Source organism: Conger conger, chromosome 10, assembly GCF_963514075.1.
Source record: "Conger conger chromosome 10, fConCon1.1, whole genome shotgun sequence".
NCBI lineage: Eukaryota > Metazoa > Chordata > Actinopteri > Anguilliformes > Congridae > Conger > Conger conger.
The window spans coordinates 11,014,717-11,037,896 of record NC_083769.1 but is presented as its reverse complement, the minus strand read 5'-3'; the positions used below and the strand labels follow the sequence as shown (position 1 = coordinate 11,037,896).

Here is a 23,180-nt window from a genome sequence, read left to right as displayed (position 1 = left end):
TTTAATTAATTCTGGAACGGCCCATTTGAACTGTAGGCCTGTCCCATTGCTGAGAATTCCTCAGTCCATTTGGGAGAGGAAAGGCTAGCACGCTCATCCACCAATGCGCATCAGTGCAACAGGCTATGCAGCTGGGATCACGCCACAAGCAGCCCCTGTAGCCGGCCAACAGGCAAGAGCCGCTCTTACCCTGACCCTGCAGGACCTCTGACCAGTGCTGGCCCAGTTTAAATCCGACCTGTGCCACGATAAAGACACACCCCGCTCGTATGTGTTACTTGGTCTCCCTCTCCCTCACCACACAGACGTTTTTTTCTTGCTGAAATTTTCGGTTTTCCTTAATACCCTACACCGCATTCACGCCATACTGCAGCCCGTCCGTTCACTTTTTCGGTACGTCGATGGGTTTTTTCGTTTGTTAATCTTTCGATCAACGTCTCTGGTAATCACGTTTCGGCTCTGAGCCAATCGTTACGATGCTCGTCTGTGTGCTGCCAATGAGCACTCCGCCGGAAGCTCAGGAGACCGACATCAGCACAAGACCAGAGAGGGTTCCGGGTTTGAATCCTGAGCCAGGACTCGACACCACCACTGCCGTGACCCCAGGTCAGGAAGGCGCAGGCACACTCTGTCACCTTCTCCAGCTGGGGCCCAATAAATAGGATCCTGTGAAATTCTACACAGAGGAAGCGCGCTGGGCTGAGAATGTCTGCTAAGCAGTTCCACCATAACAATGCCTCTCAGTGGTCATGTTCCACCGTCATAACACCTCGCTGTGGTTGTGCCTTTAGGCACTGCGGTGACTCCATAGGACAGCAGTTCCACCATAGCAATGCCCCTGGAGCAATGCAGGGTTAAGGGCCTTGCTCAAGGGCCCAATAGCTGTGTGGATCATATCACTCATTAACCTTAGCTGCTAGGCTACAAGCCGCCAGTTCCACCATAACAACACCACACTGGGGTCATGTCCCACCATGACAATGCCTCACTGTGGTCATGTTCCACCATAACAAGACTTCACTGTGGTCATGTTCCACCATAACAAGGCCTCACTGTGGTCATGTTCCACCATAACAAGACTTCACTGTGGTCATGTTCCACCATAACAAGGCCTGACTGTGGTCATGTTCCACCATAACAAGGCCTCACTGTGGTCATGTTCCACCATAACAAGACTTCACTGTGGTCATGTTCCACCATAACAAGGCCTCACTGTGGTCATGTTCCACCATAACAAGACTTCACTGTGGTCATGTTCCACCATAACAAGGCCTGACTGTGGTCATGTTCCACCATAACAAGACTTCACTGTGGTCATGTTCCACCATAACAAGGCCTCACTGTGGTCATGTTCCACCATAACAAGGCCTCACTGTGGTCATGTTCCACCATACCATAACCTTTTAGGCAGCAGACTGTGGTTCCCCCATAACAACGCCCGACTGTGGGCATGTCTTGTAGACCCTGCACTGTGGTGACTGGATAACACAGCGCGAAGGCTGTGACAGCACACCGTCAGAGGGAGGGGAGAGCTGGGGGCTGGGGGTGGTTTTCTCTCCGGAGGGAGCGCTGAAAGGGGATAGCCACAGGGGAAGGTGAGGAGAGGGGGTGGGCTTGCCGGTCGGCACTTCCACAAAAGGAGAAAATGCCTGGCCGTTGAAACAAACCTTCCCTTTCTGTCGCATCGGGATTATATTTCTTGTCACAGGCCTGCCGGCAGGCCTGAGCCCGGCAGGAATGCCCATCCCTCGCAGGCCCGGGAAAAATGATCGGAATGTGGGCCTCTGTCCAAGGCCTATTCTACAAGAGGAGAAAAGGGTCAAAATATACACACACGCTCACAGGCCCACTCGCACATAGACTCACAGTCGCTCGAGTGCGCTCACTCACACACACACACACACACACACACACACACACACACACACACACGCGCGAACACACACACGCAAACACACACACACACACACACACACACACACACACACACACACACGCAAACACACACACGCAAACACACACACGCAAACACACACACGCGAACACACACACGCGAACACACACACGCGAACACACACACGCGAACACACACACGCGAACACACACACGCGCACTCACACACACAGATGCTCGCTCACACAAATGTGCGCACACACACACGCTCGAGTGCGCTCGCTCACACACACACACACAGACTCACACATTCACTTAACAGTACAATAATACACAGACAGCCTCTCACACACGCAGACACACACTTACACACAGACTCGTATGCAGACAGAGTTACACACACACACACACCATGGCATAACTGTCGTGGTGTAGAAAAAGGCTACACATACAGATGAAGAAAAGCTACAGCAGGAACAGAGCCTTCTGAAACACACAAATATATTAAAGTCATAGAAATCGTGCGAAATAGGGTGCTCAAGCACAACGTTGTTTTGTTGCCCATCTGCCAATATTTTGTTTGTATTTATTTTACTTCCCCAACCCAGCTCAAAAACCATCAGTTTTTTTGCACAAGTGAGCAAATTCCATACATTTATTCAGTTACCCATGACAACCAACCACTACTACGCGTATACTTTGTTTCCATACAATGTACGCTACATGTTGAATGTGTTGCCAGAAGTGTGCTTTGGCCTGAAAACACATAAACAAAAGAGGCAATCAGAGAAAACAACCTCAGCCATCACAGCTATACAGTAACTACACGCATTTTATTACCGTGCAATTATTTATTTAAATATGAAGGCAAGGGTTCAGGCTGATCTCAGCTAACGCAAAACATTCTTCCCGCTCTGCAGCTGTGCCATAACGTCACCGCAACCTTACAGAGGAGTCACTACAGCATTCCAGAACGTTCCAGGAGTGTTTCGGATTGCTGGCACGCAGAAATTACAAAAAAGAAAGCGGATAAATTTTTTTCCCCAGCTGCCACACAGTTTCTTGGGGCACTCGGCGTGTTTGGCAATAGACAGCAAGCGATGAATCTTTAACGTTTATGTAGCAATGACCGACCGAAGAGGCCGGTCTCCTAATAGCATGCGGGGAAAGCTCATGGCGTAGCATGCCCACACCGGTAAATCACGTGGGATTCCCAACAGCCCCCGAGGAAAATGACACCCACACAGCAAACTCCGCTGGCCAGCTTAATAACAAACAGGCCCAAAACACTGGGCTCATTCCAAACGCTTATTTTTCTCCCGTTTTTCTTTTCCGTGCTCCAGTCGATCGAGATCCACCACCTTTAAGGATATTCCAACCCATTAAATATTCCTTCTAGGAGCTAGAAGTACAAGTTAGAAATGCCCAATCTTTCCTGTGAGCAAGGAACCATGAACGCAACCTTTGCGGAAGTATTTTTTTCAGAAAACGTGACTTATAAATGATGGCCCTGTTGATCCACCTCTCCCCATCTGAGGTGGCTTCGAACTGACGTTTGAAGGAGCGAGGACATTCCATTTGCCTAATTCACGTTTTCTAGACTACCCCGAGCAAAGGAAAGGAAATGGAGGAGACTGGAACGAGCCGCCTCTCTTGTGCCTGTTAGGCGTTTCATTCACAAGGATCACTCAGGCAGTGCATTCAGGTCAGCTTCAGGCATTACAGATCGCCTGGCACAGCAGTGTAGCACGACAGTTAGCGAACTCAATTATCAAGCGATGCACCGCCATTGCACTCTCAACGGGTACAAAATTTCCAGCTGTATCCTGGGACTGTACGTACAAATATACGTCGCTCTAGATAAGAGCATCTGTTAAACGTCTAAATGGAGATAACCTTCCGATATAATGCCTGATCTGAAGTCCACATGGCTCCAAGCACTGTTCTCTGAAATGGTACCCAAGAAAGCCTGGATCAAGTAGAGCACATTCACTGAGCGTGTACTACATCAAAATAATAACCGCCCAAATCACATTTTTTCTTTTTACATTATTAACTTTAACTTCCTCATATTTTCAGAAACATAACCATTCCTAACCTAACTGAAAACTTGTTGACGTTTATTTTCAGTGTTGTCTGGTATCCACTGTCTGGCAAATCCCAGGAGCTCAGCAGTTTCTGAGATACTCAAACCAACCTGTCTGGCACCAACAATCCTTCCACAGTCAAAGTCACTTAGATCACATCTCTTCCCCATTCTACATTTGGTGTGAAAACCAACAGAAACTCTTGACCAAGACAGCATGCTTTTATGCATTTAGTTGCTGCCACATGAGTGTATATTGGGTATACATAAGTACAATTTACCAGCAATATCAGACATGTATGTAAACAGGAACTTCAAAAAAATAAAAGCTATTTGGGTCAGTAACATTACAAACTGAAGTGCCAATGGAGAGGCTAGTCTAGAGTCACCTGACATCCATTGAGGGATATCTCTAGACCTTTACTGGAGGGTTTTCAGGCAACATCAAGGCAGCAGAACTCAATAAACATCCTCGTCCAACTGGTCAACCAGTGTCTGTTCTGCCCTGGCAAATGACCTCCGACCTCCCGCAACCCCACTAATGCGCTAACCAAAACAGAAGTCTGTTCCATTTAGGTAATCAGTTATTTTTGACTTTGTTTAGCACATCATAAGTACTTTCCTCTCATTCCCATGTCCCTAACTCCATCAAACTGCTCTGAGGGTCTAAACACACTAATTGCCTTTCATCAGAGGTGACCAGTGCCAAGATCTGCATCTATAAATCAAGAACAAGGCCTGTTGAAGACACCCAATACGCAAACTATATTGGTCCAGGAACGTCTACAAGGGACCTTACTCCAGACATGAAGTGCTGGTTATTCAATATAAGGAATGAGCTTCCTGCAAAAAAAATACAAAAAGAAAACTGTATACACATTAAACACTTGCTGTGTTTTAAAAACCGCAATCTCCTGGATTTAAGAAGCAGACAGGACGAAGGACTGCCCGAGGCCACAATCTTTTGGTTCCACAGAATCTGTGGCCATCACCAAAATCCCCAGGACAGCCCTCTTTGGCAGCTCTACCGGACTCAGGAGTCCCACCAGACTCGGGTTCCCAGGACGGGAGAGGCGGGTATTGTGCGCTGACTCACCGTACATCTTGCCCTCGTCGGACAGGATGATCTTGCGGCGGCCGCAGGGCGGGTAGATGGCCAGCGCCTCCTGGAAGCTCTGCTCGATGTCGGGGCTCCACACGCCCTCCGCGTCGCCGTCCATGGTCTTGTCCAGCCCGTCAGGCCCATCGTCCCGCCCCTCCTCCGGGCTGCCGTTCGCGCTCCACTCGTTGGACGCAATGATGGCGGCTCCCCCTGGGCCCAGCGACGAGCCCCAGAATGAGGACGGCTGGGAAGAGGAGGAGGAAATTCAGGCTGGAGGCACTTACTAGCAGCAACCAACTAAGGAGCCAGGGAGCGGCCTGTAGCCGAGTAGCTAAGGTACATGACTGGGGCGGCCTGTAGCCTAGTGGCTAAGGTACATGACTGGGGCAGCCAGTAGCCTAGTGGCTAAGGTACATGACTGGGGCAGCCTGTAGCCTAGTGGCTAAGGTACATGACTGGGGCAGTCTGTAGCCTAGTGGGTAAGGTACATGGCTGGGGCAGCCTGTAGCCTAGTGGCTAAGGTACATGACTGGGACCTGGAAAGGTTGGTGGTTCAAGCCCTGGTGTAGCCACAAGCTCAGCCGCTGGGCCCTTGAGCAAGGCCCTTAACTCTGCATTGCTCCAGGGGGGATTGTTCCCTGCTTAATCTAATCAACTGTAACTTGCTTTGGATGAAAGTGTCAGCTACATAACAAAACTCATTATTACTATTACTATTATTATTATTATTATTATTATTATTAAGAAGCATGTACAGATGCCAAAATGGAAAACCCCGGCATTGGAACGTTACAGTCCCGTTTGGTGAAATTTCCTCGCTCAACCACTGTTGGAGCCTTCAGCTTTCAAATGAACCTCAGCGATAAGAATTGCTATTCGAGGTTGGGATGACACATGATCTATTGTTACAGGTGGCCAGATAAATCCCATAACCGGAATCTCCCAGTATAGCTTTAAATCACCCTCAGCACATGTGATCGTTTCCAATTCTCAGATGACACCACATAATTCAACTGACCATCTGACTGAATCAGAGGAAGCAAAAACTGGATGATGCAATGGATGTCCTAGATCACGGTCAACTGAACGACTCTGCAGCGTACTGAACATGAAACCAGACTCAGGTAGGGAGGCGTTGAGGACATTAGCCACAGTTTACTACCTTCCCAGGGTGAGTCAATATAAATAGCACTCACTCGCTTGGGATAAATCTCAACCATATGCATCAACCATGAGGCGCTCATAAATTAAACACACGGTTTCAGGAAAGACCACCAATGCCAGTAACGACTTGCACCAGGCACACAACTACACACAGAGCCGCCAAAAACGTATCGAAATTGTCAACAAGTCAAGTTTTTCACGGTGGGGGCTCTCTGTATGTAGTTTAGTATTTCAAAGGTAACTTTCAAATGTTCACAATTAATAACTACCCTTTCCTGAAGGTAAATACTACTTTAAAATGACAGTTTTACAACATTAAACTGTTCGGTTTAATAGCATACAATTTTCAATTCTTGGTAGTCTTAAAAATATATAATCCAATCGCTGGTGTTCTCCATTTAAAGAAACAACACAAGCCGTAATTGTCGTTATAATTTCCGCAGCGATCATGGGTCTGAGCCGCCATATGTCAAACGAATCCGAAATATCATAAAGTAGAAGCTTTTAAAGAGCTCACTAATATGACCCAAACCGCAGGGAATTCTTGTGGTTGTTGAATTTCATCCCAATGTGGCGTCCTCGTTGCTGGGAAAATGTAGGGATCATAAGCGTTTTTCAAGCCCTCTCCTCATCAGAAAGGCACGGTTGGCAAGACAAGAGTACAAACTCATTGTTTCTAGGATGCTTATTAAAAGATTGGTGCATACATTATGCTGATTCTAGGAAAAAAAGGCTTGTACTGGGTAAATACCACAAATCTCAACTGGAACATTTCCACAGCAGACTCAATAACATTGACCACTCTGACATTCCAAGGCATTGCAACAAAAGGATTTTGCCATGTCTTTCAGAAAAAGTTCAATTGGAAATGGTAACAAACCACAATTAATCAAATCCTGGTGTCTTTCAAATCAGGGTGGGTGAGGGTCTGATTTAAATTCTTAGAAGAGTTTTTAGATGAAGCTTCAGTACTACAAGTTTTAGAAGAGTTTTTAGACGAAGCTTCAGTACTTCTGCAGAAAATACAATAAAGCAACATAGAGACCCGTTTACAGAACATGTAGGCCCACACAACAGTGCAGTTGCATCGAGAGTAGATGTTTTGTCTCTGCATATGTCAACAGTCTGACGTGTTTTTATACGTCATATTTCTGGGAGATGGCCTAGGGCAGACCAATTAGAAGAGATATTACATTGGAATGTACCAAATCGACTGTAAATAGGTGCTAGGCAACGGCTATGTCATACAAATAATTCTTCAGGTCAAATGAGTGTCAAAGAAACATGGTTTAACTCAATCCACTCATCCTTACCCCCTGCCTACATATTCAACAATGTTCATTCTGTCTCTCTCTCTCTTACTAGCATTCACTACATATAAAAGGAAGGAAACCAACATTTTACTTCCATCTAGGTTGATGCAAATGGAGTCTTTTTTGTTTCTGTTCCGCACTCCAAGACACCTGATTCTACTCATCAATGTCCTGCTTGAAGTCAGTGTTGGTTATTATTAGTAGACCCAGGTGTCACAGCCGAGCTGAAACAGAAACATCCACAGAAGGCCTTTCTGGATAAAACCTGATGCCCCGACTCTAAACAAAGAGTTCAAATATGGTGGCATTTTGCTCCCAGCAACCTTAACACGTTTACTGACCAGAAGCACCTTCCCAGCTCCAGTGCAGCACAAACGATGCATGGAAAAACTGTGGTATTTACAGTGCTGTGCAGAAGTCTTAGGCACCCTAGACTTTATTATATATATGTTTATTTTTTGTGTGCGTTAGTATAAAAGAACACATTTGTGATTTCAAAATATTCATTTTCCGAAAGATTAAATTTTACAGAGACATTTTTGTATTTTATTTAAAAAGTAACATATTGCTGTAAGCAATTGACTACTTTTACATAAAGACTTGATCAAGGCTGTCTGAGATCAGAAGCAAGGAGCCAACCAAAGTCTGCAGAAGAACTGTGGCAAGTTCTTCAACATGCTTGGAACAGCCTGACTGTCTTATAGAACTGGAGGACAGCGTTGGCTATCTCAGAGAAATGATGCAGTTTTAACGCCGAAGGGTGGTCACAAAAAATATTGATTTGATTCAGTTTAACTATTCTGCCAAATTACTCAAATGCAATGTAAAATGTATAGTACGTTTATTTAGGACCTTTCATTGAATTATTTTTGAAAGAAGCTTATCTGTACAGAATGTTATACAGGTGCCTAAGACTTTTGCACAGTGCTATATGTACAAAGCGCTCAACGCACATAGTGGCCATGAGCCACGTTGACCAGTCGGATTAGCAGACCGTGGTGCTTCAACTAAAACACTTTAGAGCTCATAAAAGGTGCAACAAGCAACTATAACCAAGTCTACACTGTGAGGATGACTTTGGCATCACCAGCAAACGAGAGAAACCAACTGAGATACTCAAATAATTCAGCAGTACAGTCTAATCCCAAGTCTGTCAGCCATTTTTCAGTGATGACTAAGCAGAAATAGGCCAAATGTGAGAAGGAAAAAAAGGTTCAAATACAATTATATCTAAAGTCCATAATAATGAATTGGGTCAGATCAAACCTTCATTTTATAATTTCTTTGCCTATAAAGGAAAATCCGTTCGAGAAGCAACAATGAATTAAACAAAACGATGATTTATCTTGCAAGGCTGATATGTATTTACATAAAAAAGATGCACAAAATGGCAGAACTGTTAAATATTATGGCATTACTGAAACATTGGGACTGGAAGACTGGGATCCCCAACAAGGGGTAGCATGGCTGGAGCAAGCTAATTTAAACAAATACAAATTCTTTGCAATGTCACTTTCAAGTTCTTGTTCGATCTGAAATAACCTATATTCTACTTTAAAAATTAAAAGTCAATAAAAAAAGTTTTCTTTACCAAAATTGTCATTGTGACAAAGTGGTTGTTGCACTCAATATATGTAGATCACAATATTAATTACACCTCAGACTGGCAGTTTTGTGTCTGAATTTAAATAAAATGATAACAACAATAAAAAAGAAAAAGAAAATTACATTTAAACGTGTAACTGTATTATGAAGCTCAAGTCCAGCATACCTTTTAATTCCAAATGTGGAGAAACCTCAATATGAAAAAGATATCTGGGGGGGAAACCGGTTTAATCCAAACTGTCCTTTAAAAAAAAAAAAAAAAAGGTTGAGCCTTAGGTAGTTCATGTAAAGTGTTGTCAACACTAACTCACTAACTAATAAAACATCATCTCACAAATAATTCTTCAAAATAGTACAATCAGTGGAAGTGTGAACGGGGTGTCAGTGAGTCAGTGTGAATGGAGTGACAGTGAGTCAGTGTGAATGAGGTGTCAGTGAGTCAGTGTGAATGAGGTGTCAGTGAGTCAGTGTGAATGAGGTGACAGTGAGTCAGTGTGAATGAGGTGTCAGTGAGTCAGTGTGAATGAGGTGTCAGTGAGTCAGTGTGAATGAGGTGACAGTGAGTCAGTGTGAATGAGGTGTCAGTGAGTCAGTGTGAATGAGGTGTCAGTGAGTCAGTGTGAACGGAGTGTCAGTGAGTCAGTGTGAACGGAGTGTCAGTGAGTCAGTGTGAACGGAGTGTCAGTGAGTCAGTGAGAACAGGGTGTCAGTGAGTCAGTGTGAATGAGGTGTCAGTGAGTCAGTGTGAATGAGGTGTCAGTGAGTCAGTGAGAACAGGGTGTCAGTGAGTCAGTGTGAATGAGGTGTCAGTGAGTCAGTGTGAATGAGGTGACAGTGAGTCAGTGTGAATGAGGTGTCAGTGAGTCAGTGTGAATGAGGTGTCAGTGAGTCAGTGTGAACGGAGTGTCAGTGAGTCAGTGTGAACGGAGTGTCAGTGAGTCAGTGTGAACGGAGTGTCAGTGAGTCAGTGAGAACAGGGTGTCAGTGAGTCAGTGTGAATGAGGTGTCAGTGAGTCAGTGTGAATGAGGTGACAGTGAGTCAGTGTGAATGAGGTGTCAGTGAGTCAGTGTGAATGGAGTGTCACTGAGTCAGTGTGATTGGGGTGTCTGTGAGAATTTCAATGCCACCATTTTATCAGCATTGTTTGTGGGGAATTGTGGCTAATGGCCAATGTTGAGCCTTCTGTACAGTACAGTCACAGTATAAGTATGTCTACATCTTCTAATGAAAATGAAAAGCACACAAGCAAAACCAAAAACACAGAAGAAGACCAAGCTTAAGAGGGGTACGTCCAAGCTCCCTTGAGTGTCGAGAGGTGAGAAACCACAAGACACTACCACAGGAGATTCTGAAGAGTGCTAGTTCTACCTATCTGCCATATGACCGAGACCCCACACCCGATACCCCCGCTCCCGTATTCCCTTGACAGACACTTCGTTTCCCCGTCGGTTGCCAGATGCGTCCTCGAAACACAGCGTCTGACCATAAGGTGTTTCTCTGCGAGCGCTTATCAGAGTCCTTTCCCAAGGCAGTTGTAAACTGGTTAACTTTTTCTGTGGCACACGCTTCGTACTTTCGCACAAATGTATCCACTCTCCCGTGCACTTTGGCCATCTGAAGTTACACGGCACATCTGGTGTCCTACTGCTCGCGAGACACCCCGGCTTTCGCTGAAGCGTTCCGCAGAAGCGCAAGGCTTCCTCTCCACACCAGCTGTGTGCGATATATCTGTGGGGTCATTTCTACAACCTGTGCCAAAGGGGGGAGAGGGGGGAAAAAGAGTCAACTACACTAAACTTTCCGGAGCTGAGACCACGGGATTCTCCGAGAGAAAAGCCTTCATAGACGTCTGTTTGTGAGTGTGTGTGTGTGTGTGTGTGTGTGTGTGTGTGACCTAAATGAAGATAAATAAATGCAACATGTCTGTCTGGAGAGGAGTTGCTGTGAATCAGCAGCTAGGAGCTGAGGGGGGGGGGGCTGTTTTTGGTGGGGGCAGAGAAAGAGAGTGAAAGGGATATAAAGGAATAGTTAGTCAGAGAGAGAGAGAGAGAGAGAGAGAGAGAGAGAGAGAGACGGGGAAGATAAAGACAAGTGAGTCAGGGCGAGAGATAGAGGGACAGGGAGAGAGATACAGCCCAGTGAGAAGGCGAGAGACAGAAGGGAAAAGAGAGAGAAAGAGAAGAGAAAGGGACAGGGGGAGAGAGAGAGAGAGAGAGAGAGAGGGAAGAGAAAAGGACAGGGAGAGAGAGAGGGAAGAGAGAGAGAGAAGAGAGGGACAGGGAGAGAGAAGAGAAGGACAGGGAGAGAGAGAGGGAGGGAAAAGCGAGTGAGAGTGAGAAGTAAGGGAGCGAGAGATAGACAGAAGGGAAGAAAGGAGAGAGGAAGACCGGGAGATAGAGAAAAGCGAGTGATAGACAGGAAAGAGAGGGAGCGAGAGGGCGAGAGAGAGAGAGAGCGAGAGAGAGAGAGCGAGGCTGAAATTCCAGACATGCCCTTATTAAGAAGGCGAGCAGAGCCTGAGCTGATTCTCCCCTGGCCTCTGGGAGCTCCCTCATGTCGCCCCCCTTCCCACCCCCCCGCCACAGAACGTCTCTGCCCAAATAAGGACCGGAGACAGGGGAGTCATACGGGGGAGGAGGAGGAGGAGGAGGAGGAGGCTCAGTGGTGATGAAGGGGAGGGCGCTGGCTGGGAGGCGGTTGAGTTTAGGGAGGGGGGGGGGATGGGGGTGTCGTTGACCAATTTAGGCATCTACCTCAGCCTCTGAAAACAAGGACCGCTCCCGGTGGAATACGCTGTGTAGTACGAGCTGGACAGAGCCCGCAGTCCCACCCCCTGGCCTCTTTACCGTGCACTGCCCATTTATATTCACAAAAAAAACCTAAAATGAGACCATTAAAAGCGGCAAATTATTGCCTCGACTGCAACCTGGAGCTCGGAGGACACAGATTTTCACGTTAAAATACAAAGGCGCTTCTCCATTTATGAATACAAATTCTCAGATGTGAAAACGCTTTTGTTGTACAATCCTAGCAATGAAACAAAACGGAAAACACCAATAGGAAGACATACTGTATAATGTATAATACATATATATATATAATATATATAATATAATTCGTGGTCGTTTTTTTTTTTGCATAACCTCGATATGCACCGTTTTGTACGTCACTTGACGTAACAAAAACAGCTGCTAAATAAAATGTAATGTAATGTACATGGTCAGGTCATTAAGCCTGTAGATCACAGGACAGAACTCTTGGAAAGTAGGTGCATAAACTAGCCAATCGTTCGACTCTCATATTTGGAAGCACTACATTAAGAGCATGAGTCACGCCTCACACTAACGCACAGAGCACCAAAATCCACAGGAGGGGCGTTTGCCGTAATGAAAACTGAGAAGGCCACGTGCCTTACTCCCGTAAGACACAAAAGATAAAGACGCACCGACAAGCCAACAGATTCATTACATAATGAGTGGGGGGAAAGCTGAAATTACAGGTTCATTTAGACCCACAGGTGAACCACATGGAGACATTTCAATAATCTACCCTTATCTGTTCCACAACACACGATTCTTATTACACTAGCTTGTCCATTTATCCTTGCATTGAAATTGCACATATCTACTGTGGACTGAAACAGGACTCCTTTCAATAAGAATTACACTGGCATTTGAATGGAATCCTTTGGTTCATAATCGGTCGGTTTATTATACAAGGAAACATGTTAATGCAGAAGACTGTCCTTGAGACTTTACTCGTAAAACGCGACTGATTACGTTATCGCCGATCTTTAAGCGTATGCACCACTTCCTCTGCTATCTTCGGCAGATCCCGCTCAGCGTTTCACCACGGCAACCGGAGCACAGACCCCACGGCCCAGTAACGGTCCCCATCTACGGGTCTAAGTTTTGGGTCTAAACACAGACAGGGATCCTGCGCTGTGCTAGTGTTTACCATACACTACGGGGGGGGGGGGGGGGGGGAAACCCTTTGTCATGCGGGTAAGAACCCAAACAAAAGGCGCTAGGAGAGAAAAAGTGAAGATTTCATGGAAGGACGGAGCGGTAAACAAATGTTGGAACTGACAGTCTGAGTGTCTGTTTACACTAGTACACCGTCACACACCCCCATCCACCTCACCCCCCCACCTCCCACCCCCCACGTCCGCTGCCAAGACCAGACCAGCGCTTACTCACAGCTTTTCCTAGGAACAACTATGACTGTGAGAAAGCTCCACAGCACCCATTTAAAACTCTGCAAGTCAAGTAGATTAATGGTACAATCCTATTGTGCAATTGACCCAACATATGCTCTGCTGATGTTGTCTGCTAGCATTTCAGGGCAATGATCAATGCGTATTTTACTAGCTATAGATTTGACGCTTTAACCTGCGGAAGAAGCTATGCATGTCACTCTGGATTAAAAGTGTCTGACAAATGTCTAAAATGTAAAAATGTAAATCAATGAAATGAAGTGTGGAAAGGTTGGAGACTTGAGAACTCACTTTAGCCTGTCGTGCTGGTTATTTTGGACATCATGTGATCTTTTCTTTTTTTCTTTTTAAGTTTGGCAATTCGTGCAGAAGTCTTTCTGTGGGGTGGGGCAGTAATGGAGTGGAGATCCAAAAATCTCAAATGCGAGTAACAGCCCTCTACTCCCGGCAGTGAGACATCACAATCACTCATATGAGCAGTGACAAACAGGATATGCTTCAAAGACGAGCCATGGACAACTGGAGACTAACCATGGGCAAGTACAGACTAGTCATAGAAAACTGGAGACTAGTCATAGACAACTGGAGACTAGTCATAGACAACTGGAAACTAGCCATGGACAACTGGAGACTAGCCATAGACAACTGTATATTAGCCATGGGCAAGTGGACACTAACCATGGACAAGTGGAATCTAAACACCAAGTAACAGGGCATAAATGCTGTGCCTGAAGGATTCTGGGAAACACATTTTCAGAAAGCCCTACCAGCCAGGTAGAATACACCAGGCAATAAACTGGCTGTAAGGTAAGTTCACACAACAGGACACCGAGCAACACCAGAAATCAAATTAGGTATGCTGTTGTGAGTAATGCTTCCAACTCAATGGCCAGAGTTTGTATCTTATTTACACATTTTTCTTTTTCACCCCCCCCCCCCCCCCAGCTTCCTAAAAGAGCACACAAACTTTTCTTGTGAAAATATTTTTCTCCGCAGAAGAGCAGATGAAACCCAAGAGAAGCGCCGATTACCTGGAGCACCCTGCCAACTCTCCACTTGTTTAAATATTAGCTCTCCAGAGTGTGGACGGAGAGGCACACACAGCAGCCTGTACCAGCATTCTGGGATGGCCGCCGTAAATCTTCACGAAATTGGATGAATTACGGTATCGGGTATTTCCATCTCATCGGCGTAACCACCTCCCAAATGGAAAAGTGGCTTCTTTTCTTTAAGACGTGGTAAATCACGGGGGTTTTACGGCTGGTGCGAGTGGAGGGTCAGTCTGCAGGGGATATGCGGAAAAAGCTGAGAAGGTCTCCACTGCTGATCCGTCAGTTTTCGCAGTCTGTTACTGATACCGACCTTTCGGAAAAAACGGGAAAAGCGATTAGGCCTTGGGGACGGATAGCAGCCTGGGGCTCAGGTCTGAGAGAGGCAGGGCCTCTGGGTCCACGAGACGGGAGGGGGGGGGGGGGGGGGGGGTGTGGACAGCGGGGTTTGGTAACAGAAGTCTTCATCTTCAGGGAGGTAGCTTGCACCCCCTAACCTGTCAGTATCGCTTCTGCTTTTGTTGAGAGGAGGAATGAGGGAATGGATGTTTGCCATAACAACACCCAGAGACGGTAAAGAGAGGCGTCACAGATTCAGAGGGCCCCTAAATTGCACCTCATTCGGATGTACTCCTGGGTACTTCCACATTTTCACTCTCGCGGACAGGTACCACTTACTTTAACCAGGACACTGCGCTGTTCTTGTGGTGCTTACTGTTGTCAAGTAAGGCAGTATACTGATTTGAAGAAAAGCAACATGAGCCTCTCATGAGCTCTAGCAAGAACAGGCTGTTTTAGTCTTTAACCCTCCTATTATGTTTGGGGTCAATTTGACTCCATTCAGTGTTTGACATCTCTAAAAAACCAGATAACCTTTTTCATCTTGATAATGTATGATTTTTAAAATGTTCTATTTTGGTGGGAATAAACAGTAAACATGCAATAAACATAATACTACGTTTTCAGAAGTCCTGTAGAAACTTTTCATGTGTTGTATGGGCTTACTTTGACCCTCTGTAACTGTATAAAATGCCAGAAAGGAGACAACCATTTTTATTTGAGATTTCTTTGTGGATGATTGTGGTGGCACTTTCCCATACAGAAGTTTCACTTCCAGTACCTCAGGCTCTAAAATGAGATGTTTCTCACAGATTATTCTATAAAAAGATTTTGTGTTCATTTAAACTGTTGGGGTGAATTTGACACCAAACATAAAAGCGGTCATAAACTCTTAACATAGCAGTAGGGTTAAGGCTCATTGTTATCAATGAACCTCTGTCCTGATTGGCAGGCTAGCTGTAACGAACTGAACGCAGTCAGTGCCGAGCGCTTGGATTCGTTCCGGCTACACGGTGGGCCACGTTGAAACAAACAAACATATTGTTGTGATGTCACAACTTCACAGAAGTCCAAGTGGCTCGTGAAAATTCACACTTTCTTCATACGGATTGTGTGGATTTATTTGGGGACTGTGCATTTTTAAGAGCAGAGTGTGAGCAAGCCCCAGTCATACACTGGAAGCAGAACTTATTTGGCAATAGGCGGCTAGTGTGGTTCAGTGTGCGATCTTCTATTACTCTGTGTCTGCCTGTTAAAAACACTAACGCCGGGTTCCACACAACCTTCGAACAAAGCCAAAGATTTCATGGACGAGGGAAGTCTAGCAATTGATAAAAGGCATTTTGTCTAATCCCCACATTAATCTCCGAGTCAGGTGCTTTCATAGACAAGTCACTGGGGGAAATCTGCAGGGCAAGTCTCAACCACCAATCCAGGCATGATTTATAAAGTCTTACTTGTCATCCGACACCTCATACACGCATGTACACTCAACACATCTGAAGATATAAGTGGCTATTCAGGGGCTCAGCTAGCCTCGGAAAATGTGTTGAAATTAACCCTGGACATTGGCAGGTGTGGAAAAGGGGTTAAACAAACCGGCCATGATTAATTTCCATGAAACAACCACCAACCCCTTTTCATGGCATTTTGAGTGACCGGTTGTCTCGTTCACCACAGAGGGCAACAGAGCGCGTTCTCTTTTCTGATATATAAGCCCATGAGACAACATTTCTACACAATAGGCTACACAGCATACAATGGGAATGCAAGCACCTCTCGTTGTCAACATCTTGAAACCTGGAGGGCAAGCCTATTCAACCAGCAGGCTCCAGGCCTAATGTAGCACATCACAGATGTACCAATCGGCCCTTGAAACAAATCACATACACACGCGCACGCACGCACACACACTAGATGAACTTAAAAAATGATGTCCGGTCAAGAACATTTCAAAGTTTCAAATCAAACATCCAAATTGATTTTCTTTAGTGTTTTAGAAATGAAAACATGAGGAAGTGATCGAGTTCCTGTTTATTAGTAAGAACATTTCAAAGTTTCAAATCAAACATCCAAATTGATTTTCTTTAGTGTTTTAGAAATGAAAACATGAGGAACTGATCGAGTTCCTGTTTATTAGTAAGGCTTTTGTTTAGCTAACCTCGACAATTTCCACCTCTTCAAGAATAATGTCATCTCTAATGACATCAGGAAAAAAAGGCCCAAAGATTCCATTACAAATACATTCAGTAATACCCAAAACTATTTTTATTTATACATTTCAAATTTTCAAATTTTAATTAGGTCAAAATCTGAAATGAATGGGGTGTCTCGGTGGCGCAGCCTGTAGAGCACTGACCGCATGCTCATTGCGAGCCGCGACGTCAGCGGTTCGAATCCGACCGTCTGACAATTGTCGCATGTCTTTCCCTTTCTCTCGCTCCCATTCTTCCTGTCTATACTATACTGTCCAATAAAGCTGAAAAAGGCCTAAAAAATATCTTTAAAAAAAGGATATATATCTGAAATGAATAACCGCAAAGGCACAATACTCCAACAATATGAATCTAAACAAGACATTTTAAACAGAGTTTCAGAAAAACATACAGATATTTGCAGAACAAATGAGTCTTAACTATCAGACTTGTTGCTCCCACAAAAGCAGGAACGCTAAGCAGACTGGAAATGGTGGGAAATGACTCACACCTTTCGAGTTTATGGGATATTCCTATTTTTCCTTCAGGAATGACAGGGCCTTTTCCTATCTAGCTACATCGTGTTTGTTGTTTGCTTCGCACACTGTGCCACATGTCATGCCTTACAAGTGTGAACAGCTGACAAACGGCCGCAATTGTTCTTCTCTCCAAACGAGATGACTCAAGTTTTGCGAAAATAAACCCAGGCCCCTTAAATCACGCCGCATCAGCAGAAATTAATTAAAGTAGATTAAGATCAGCAAAGAGAGAACCCTGAGAGTAGACTGCTGCTCCATTGTTTTAGCCCTCCAGTAGTACATTTTCATGACTACCCCCTTGATCCAGAAAGATGCATAGAGCCATATGCAATGTCCTTAGGGGCAAAAGTAAGTCTACTTATTGTGCTTTTTAAAATAATATTCAGAGACAGAGACGGGGGAGGATAGGGTAAGAGGCTGGGGTGTGGAGAGAGAGAGGGGAGGGAGGGAGGGAGGGAGGGAGGGAGAGTGCAGGCTGTCCGTAGAATGGAGGACTGTTGGTGCAGCTGTATCACTCGTCTGCGTGAGGCTTCCTGTGGCTATTCCCTGGCGTTAGCCTCCCCCCCCCCCACAAGATAAGACACCCCACCACACACACACTCACTCACATACATACATACATAAATGCACACACACATATGCTCACTCACACAGGCTCTGACAAACACACACACACACACACTCACTCACTCACTCACTCACATACATAAACGCTCACTCACACACTCACACACTCACACACTCACACACTCACACACTCACACACTCACACACTCACAGCCCCTCACACACGCACACACACACAGCCCCTCACACACGCACACACTCAGCCCCTCACACACACGCACGCGCACACGCACACGCACGCACACGCACACACAGCCCCTCTCACACACACACACACACACACACACAGCCCCTCACACACACACACACTCACAGCCCCTCACACACTCACAGCCCCTCACACACTCACAGCCCCTCACACACTCACAGCCCCTCACACACACAGACACACAGCCCTTGACAAAGAGGAACAGGGCCCTGACAGGAGAAGCAGCTGCTGGCTGAGATCAGATTACAGATAAGGAAGACGTGCTCGGCCCAGGCCAGAGGAGCTGGTTGCCGTGACAGCGAGGAAGGGAGTTTCCAACGAGGTGACTGACAGAACTGGATCTGCAGAACCCCGCCTACTCGGTCCATACACCCACAATGCACTGACACCATGGCCTGTGGCAGCTGGCTGGCGGAATGCAGGAAATGCATTAAATACAGCTACTGCATACTTACATAAAATGCAAAACATTTGCTGACATTTTTGATGAGTGACTCACGCACTATATATTAAATGGCGCTTTGAAATATACGGATGATATGCGTGAGAGCATGAGACCATCGACTGGACATTTTACTTTATTTTTAAAGCAGGGCTGCTTGTAAATGCCCCTCAAACACACACACACACACATACACGCACATACGAATACACACTCACACGCACATACGAACACACACACACTCACACTCACACATACGAATACACACACACACACCCACGCACACACACATACAAATACATACACACACACACACACACACACACACACACACACCCACGCACATACGAATACACACACACACCCATGCACATACGAATACACACACACACACCCATGCACATACGAATACACACACACACCCATGCACATACGAATACACACACACACACCCATGCACATACGAATACACACACACAGATAAACACACACACACAGACACACACGCACACACCCATGCACATACGAATACACACACACACAGACAAACACACACACAGACACACACACACACCCATGCACATACGAACACACACACACACACACACACACACACACAGACAAGATAGACATACAGACGAACACACACACACACACACACACACACACAGACAGACAAACACACACACACACACCCATGCACATACGAATACACACACACAGATAAACACACACACACAGACACACACGCACACACCCATGCACATACGAATACACACACACACAGACAAACACACACACAGACACACACACACACCCATGCACATACGAACACACACACACACACACACACACAGACAAGACAGACATACAGACGAACACACACACACACACACACACACACACCCGTGCACACAGACAGACAAACACACACACACACACACACCCATGCACATACGAATACACACACACACACCCATGCACATACGAATACACACACACACACACCCATGCACATACGAATACACACACACAGATAAACACACACACACAGACACACACGCACACACCCATGCACATACGAATACACACACACACAGACAAACACACACACAGACACACACCCATACACATACGAACACACACACACACACACACACACACACACACAGACAAGACAGACATACAGACGAACGAACACACACACACACACACACACACACACCCGTGCACACAGACAGACAAACACACACACACACACACAGGACTTGCAGAACCAGTCTCCACGCCGAAGAACCGACTGCAGACACACCTCAAGGCCAGCCAGACTGAAGCCTGCACAACTGGCTCCTTATCAACAGCAACCGCCCCCTGTTTTTTCCCATTCTTTTTTCGTGCCTCCCTCTCTCCAACCAAGAGGAAAGCACTGGAGGTCTGCGTTCCCGCCTGGCGCACCCGCTGTCTCCCACGGGGTTCGGGAAGCTCAGGGAGGCCCACCGGGCCGTCTGCTCCGGATCACGGCGGGCAAAGACCACGGAGAGTTTTCGAGGGGAGATGAGAGACCTGAAACACTCCTGCTGAGGTAGCAGGGCCACACGGCCTGTGTTGAGCTCCGAGCTTCGCTGACCCCCCCTCTGCACCCCCCCCCTACCAACACACCACCACCCCACCCCATCCCCAAACCCCACCCTTCCCCCCTCAGCCTGCATTTGGCTCTAATAAATCCTCTCCAACTCTTCCAATAACTTCCTCCTACTTCCGTTCTGGCAGGGCACTCAGGAAACAATCAAAGTTGAGAGCGAGAGAGAGAGAGCGAGAGCGCAAGAGAGCGAGCGAGTGAGTGAGGGAGAGAGTGAGAGAGAGAGAGCAAGAGAGTGAGAGAGCAAGTGAGTGAGAGAGAGAGAGAGAGAGAGTGAGAGAGTGAGAGAGAGAGAGAGAGAGAGAGAGAGAGAGAGAGAGAGAGAGAGAGAGAGAGAGAGAGAGGGCCAGACAGCTGCTCACAGGGGGAGGGGGAGAGGCAAGTGGAAGGGTGAAAAAGAAAAATAGAAGAGAGGGAAAGAGAGAGATACGTAGCATAAGGGAGAGAGGAGAACAAAAAAAAGAGCAGGGGAGAGAACCAGGGAGGGGGAGGAGAGAGAGAGAGAATGAGAAAGAGGGGGAGCGAGAGAGACACACACACACACACACACACACACTGACAATGAGTTCTGAACCGAATATGAACACACATATTCTCACCTTTCCCTACAAAATATACACACTACCAGACACCCACTCTATTCAAATAAGACACGTTTGGTAGCAAGCACTGCACAACACTATGAAACTGTTTCACAATCACTTCGCTACATTTGAAGAAACCCACTCCCTACTGTTAAGTACAAAGTACCAGCCAATATTGGTTCGCAAACGGGCTCTAAAATAATGCTAGCTCTGATACAAAGACCACAAAGTTGTTGCTCATTAAAAGAAAATTCAGGATGGACAAAGGAGCTCATTTTTCGGAAAGCGTGGCCATGGTGTTCTCCGTAACAAGCATGCCACCAAAAAATCCACTCAAGCTTACACACTCCATAATTACCAGCCGGCTGTCGCATTACAAAATGGTTTCCCCACAGTCTCATTATCATCATACAAAATAAACAACTCGCTCAACCTGTAGCAATGCCATTGTGTTTAAACAAATTTCAAATCACGGACATATACAGTTAAACCACGATCTGGCTGACACAGGCAAAGACCACAGAGTGAGGGGAAAAAAAAATCTAAGCATATGCCATAATGCTTATTTTACAGCCTGATTCAGCAAGTTTTCGTTTCCTAATATTTTCCAGGCGAGGTTTAGAAGCACTCGCCCCAGACGTTCCCGGGATTGGTTCTTTAAAAAGCGGGGAACGGTCTACACTGAATCCTGCCAGGCCCAAAAGACATATCGATTAGACGTGTGCTGAGACCAGCGTGTGGAAGCGATACAGCCTGGGGATGCTTGTAGCCCTGTGCACAGATGCACTCCACTCGAGGGGAAGCCATCTTGTGCTTGTCAATCATGCAGGGGAGGGATTCACGCAGTTGAACCTAATGTAATTCATCGCACAGCTACAGCATCATAACGTCCTTGCTAATGTGTTACAAAGTTGACAATTGCCTAAGCTTCGTTTCTGGCGTATATACGTGGCAGAAGTGCAGAAACCCCCCGGTTTCTGCACTTCTGCAACATACCATTGTCTCATTATCAAAATGGATATGGCTAGTGATCAATAAGGAAGGGGCTGGGAAGAGTGGACTGCAAATCTGTCTCTGAAGTCCTCCAGCCAGCCCTACCTGAACCTACCGCCCTTTGGGAAATCACAAAGCAGACCCACAAACTCCATTCCCGTTGGGCAGTAAACGTACGGTCTGCTGTTTCAGCTTAATCGCTGCATTTAAGTGACCGATTAGCTTGACTCACACACCTTATTGGCTACAGACGGAAAGGAAACCACAAAACAGCCTGAAGTCACTTTGGTCCACCAGGACCAGTCCCAAAACCCTGCTGCGAGAGAAACATCTCAGAAAATTTCCGGACACCTCAGGACGGACCGGACCCTCCACCGCCGGAGGAGTGCCTCCCGTGTCCGCCCAAATGTCCCCCCGCCTGATGCAGGGGAGCACCAAAAGGCTCCCTGCGTGCCCCTGTTGGTCCATCCATCAGCAGAGAGGGAGAGAAGGGGGTGTCCCCTTACCTCGAGAGCTCTCATTAGAGCCCAGCGAGGGGCTGAGGAGGACTGAGAAGGGCACTCATCTGCCAGGACAACCACTCAAGTTACGCTTCGTCAAAAAGAAAAAGAGGGACTGCAGCGATCAGGGTCAACAAGCCTCCATGAAGAGGCCTCCAGACCCTTTCTGGTGGAAGGAAAGAACCGGAAACCGACACCGAAAACAAAAATCTTTTCGTTAGCAGCTGAAGTGGTCCATGGTCTTGTGTTGAATGAGGTTTAGAGTCAAGACTCCACTCTGGGTTCCAAATCAGAAAGGTAGGGCCAGTAGGGGTGGTGGTTAGGATTGGGTTTTCAGAAACTGCCATCTGGAATGAGCATCAAAACAACTCCAACCAAAAACGGTTGAGAAATGGGCACACCGTTGCCCATTCTGCATAACAGCAAGCTGCTGAACACAAGGACTCATCCGACCTAGAACGCAAGGACAGAACTTCCTCCATCATTTTATTATCAGCACACAAGTACTGAAAAACATGCGATGAAAGAACGATTCTGTTAGCAAAATAGCAAATGGGAATGTATGGGTCAAACTCAGTTGAGAGTTGTTTCCATTTTGATGAGACAATGGGATGACGCAGAAGTGCAGAAACCAGGGGGGAATAAGAATATATATACCAGCAACAAAGCTTAGGCAGTTGTCAAC

At 46.3% G+C, this 23,180-nt stretch overlaps 1 protein-coding gene across 6 annotated transcripts in view; it reads right to left on the bottom strand.

The window, feature by feature from the left end:
• tead3a (TEA domain family member 3 a) overlaps positions 1 to 23,180 on the bottom strand; it is an 81,806-nt gene that overhangs the window by 33,890 nt on the left and 24,736 nt on the right. For 5 of the 6 annotated variants that reach the window (XM_061257074.1, XM_061257072.1, XM_061257075.1 and 2 more), the window contains exon 3: positions 5,076 to 5,325. In XM_061257074.1, the coding sequence (XP_061113058.1) occupies positions 5,076 to 5,199 (124 nt within the window). In that variant the 5' untranslated portion in view covers positions 5,200 to 5,325. Of the gene's footprint in view, positions 1 to 5,075; positions 5,326 to 9,329; positions 9,406 to 23,180 lie in introns of all 6 variants that reach the window. The other variant, XM_061257073.1, reaches the window with a different exon arrangement.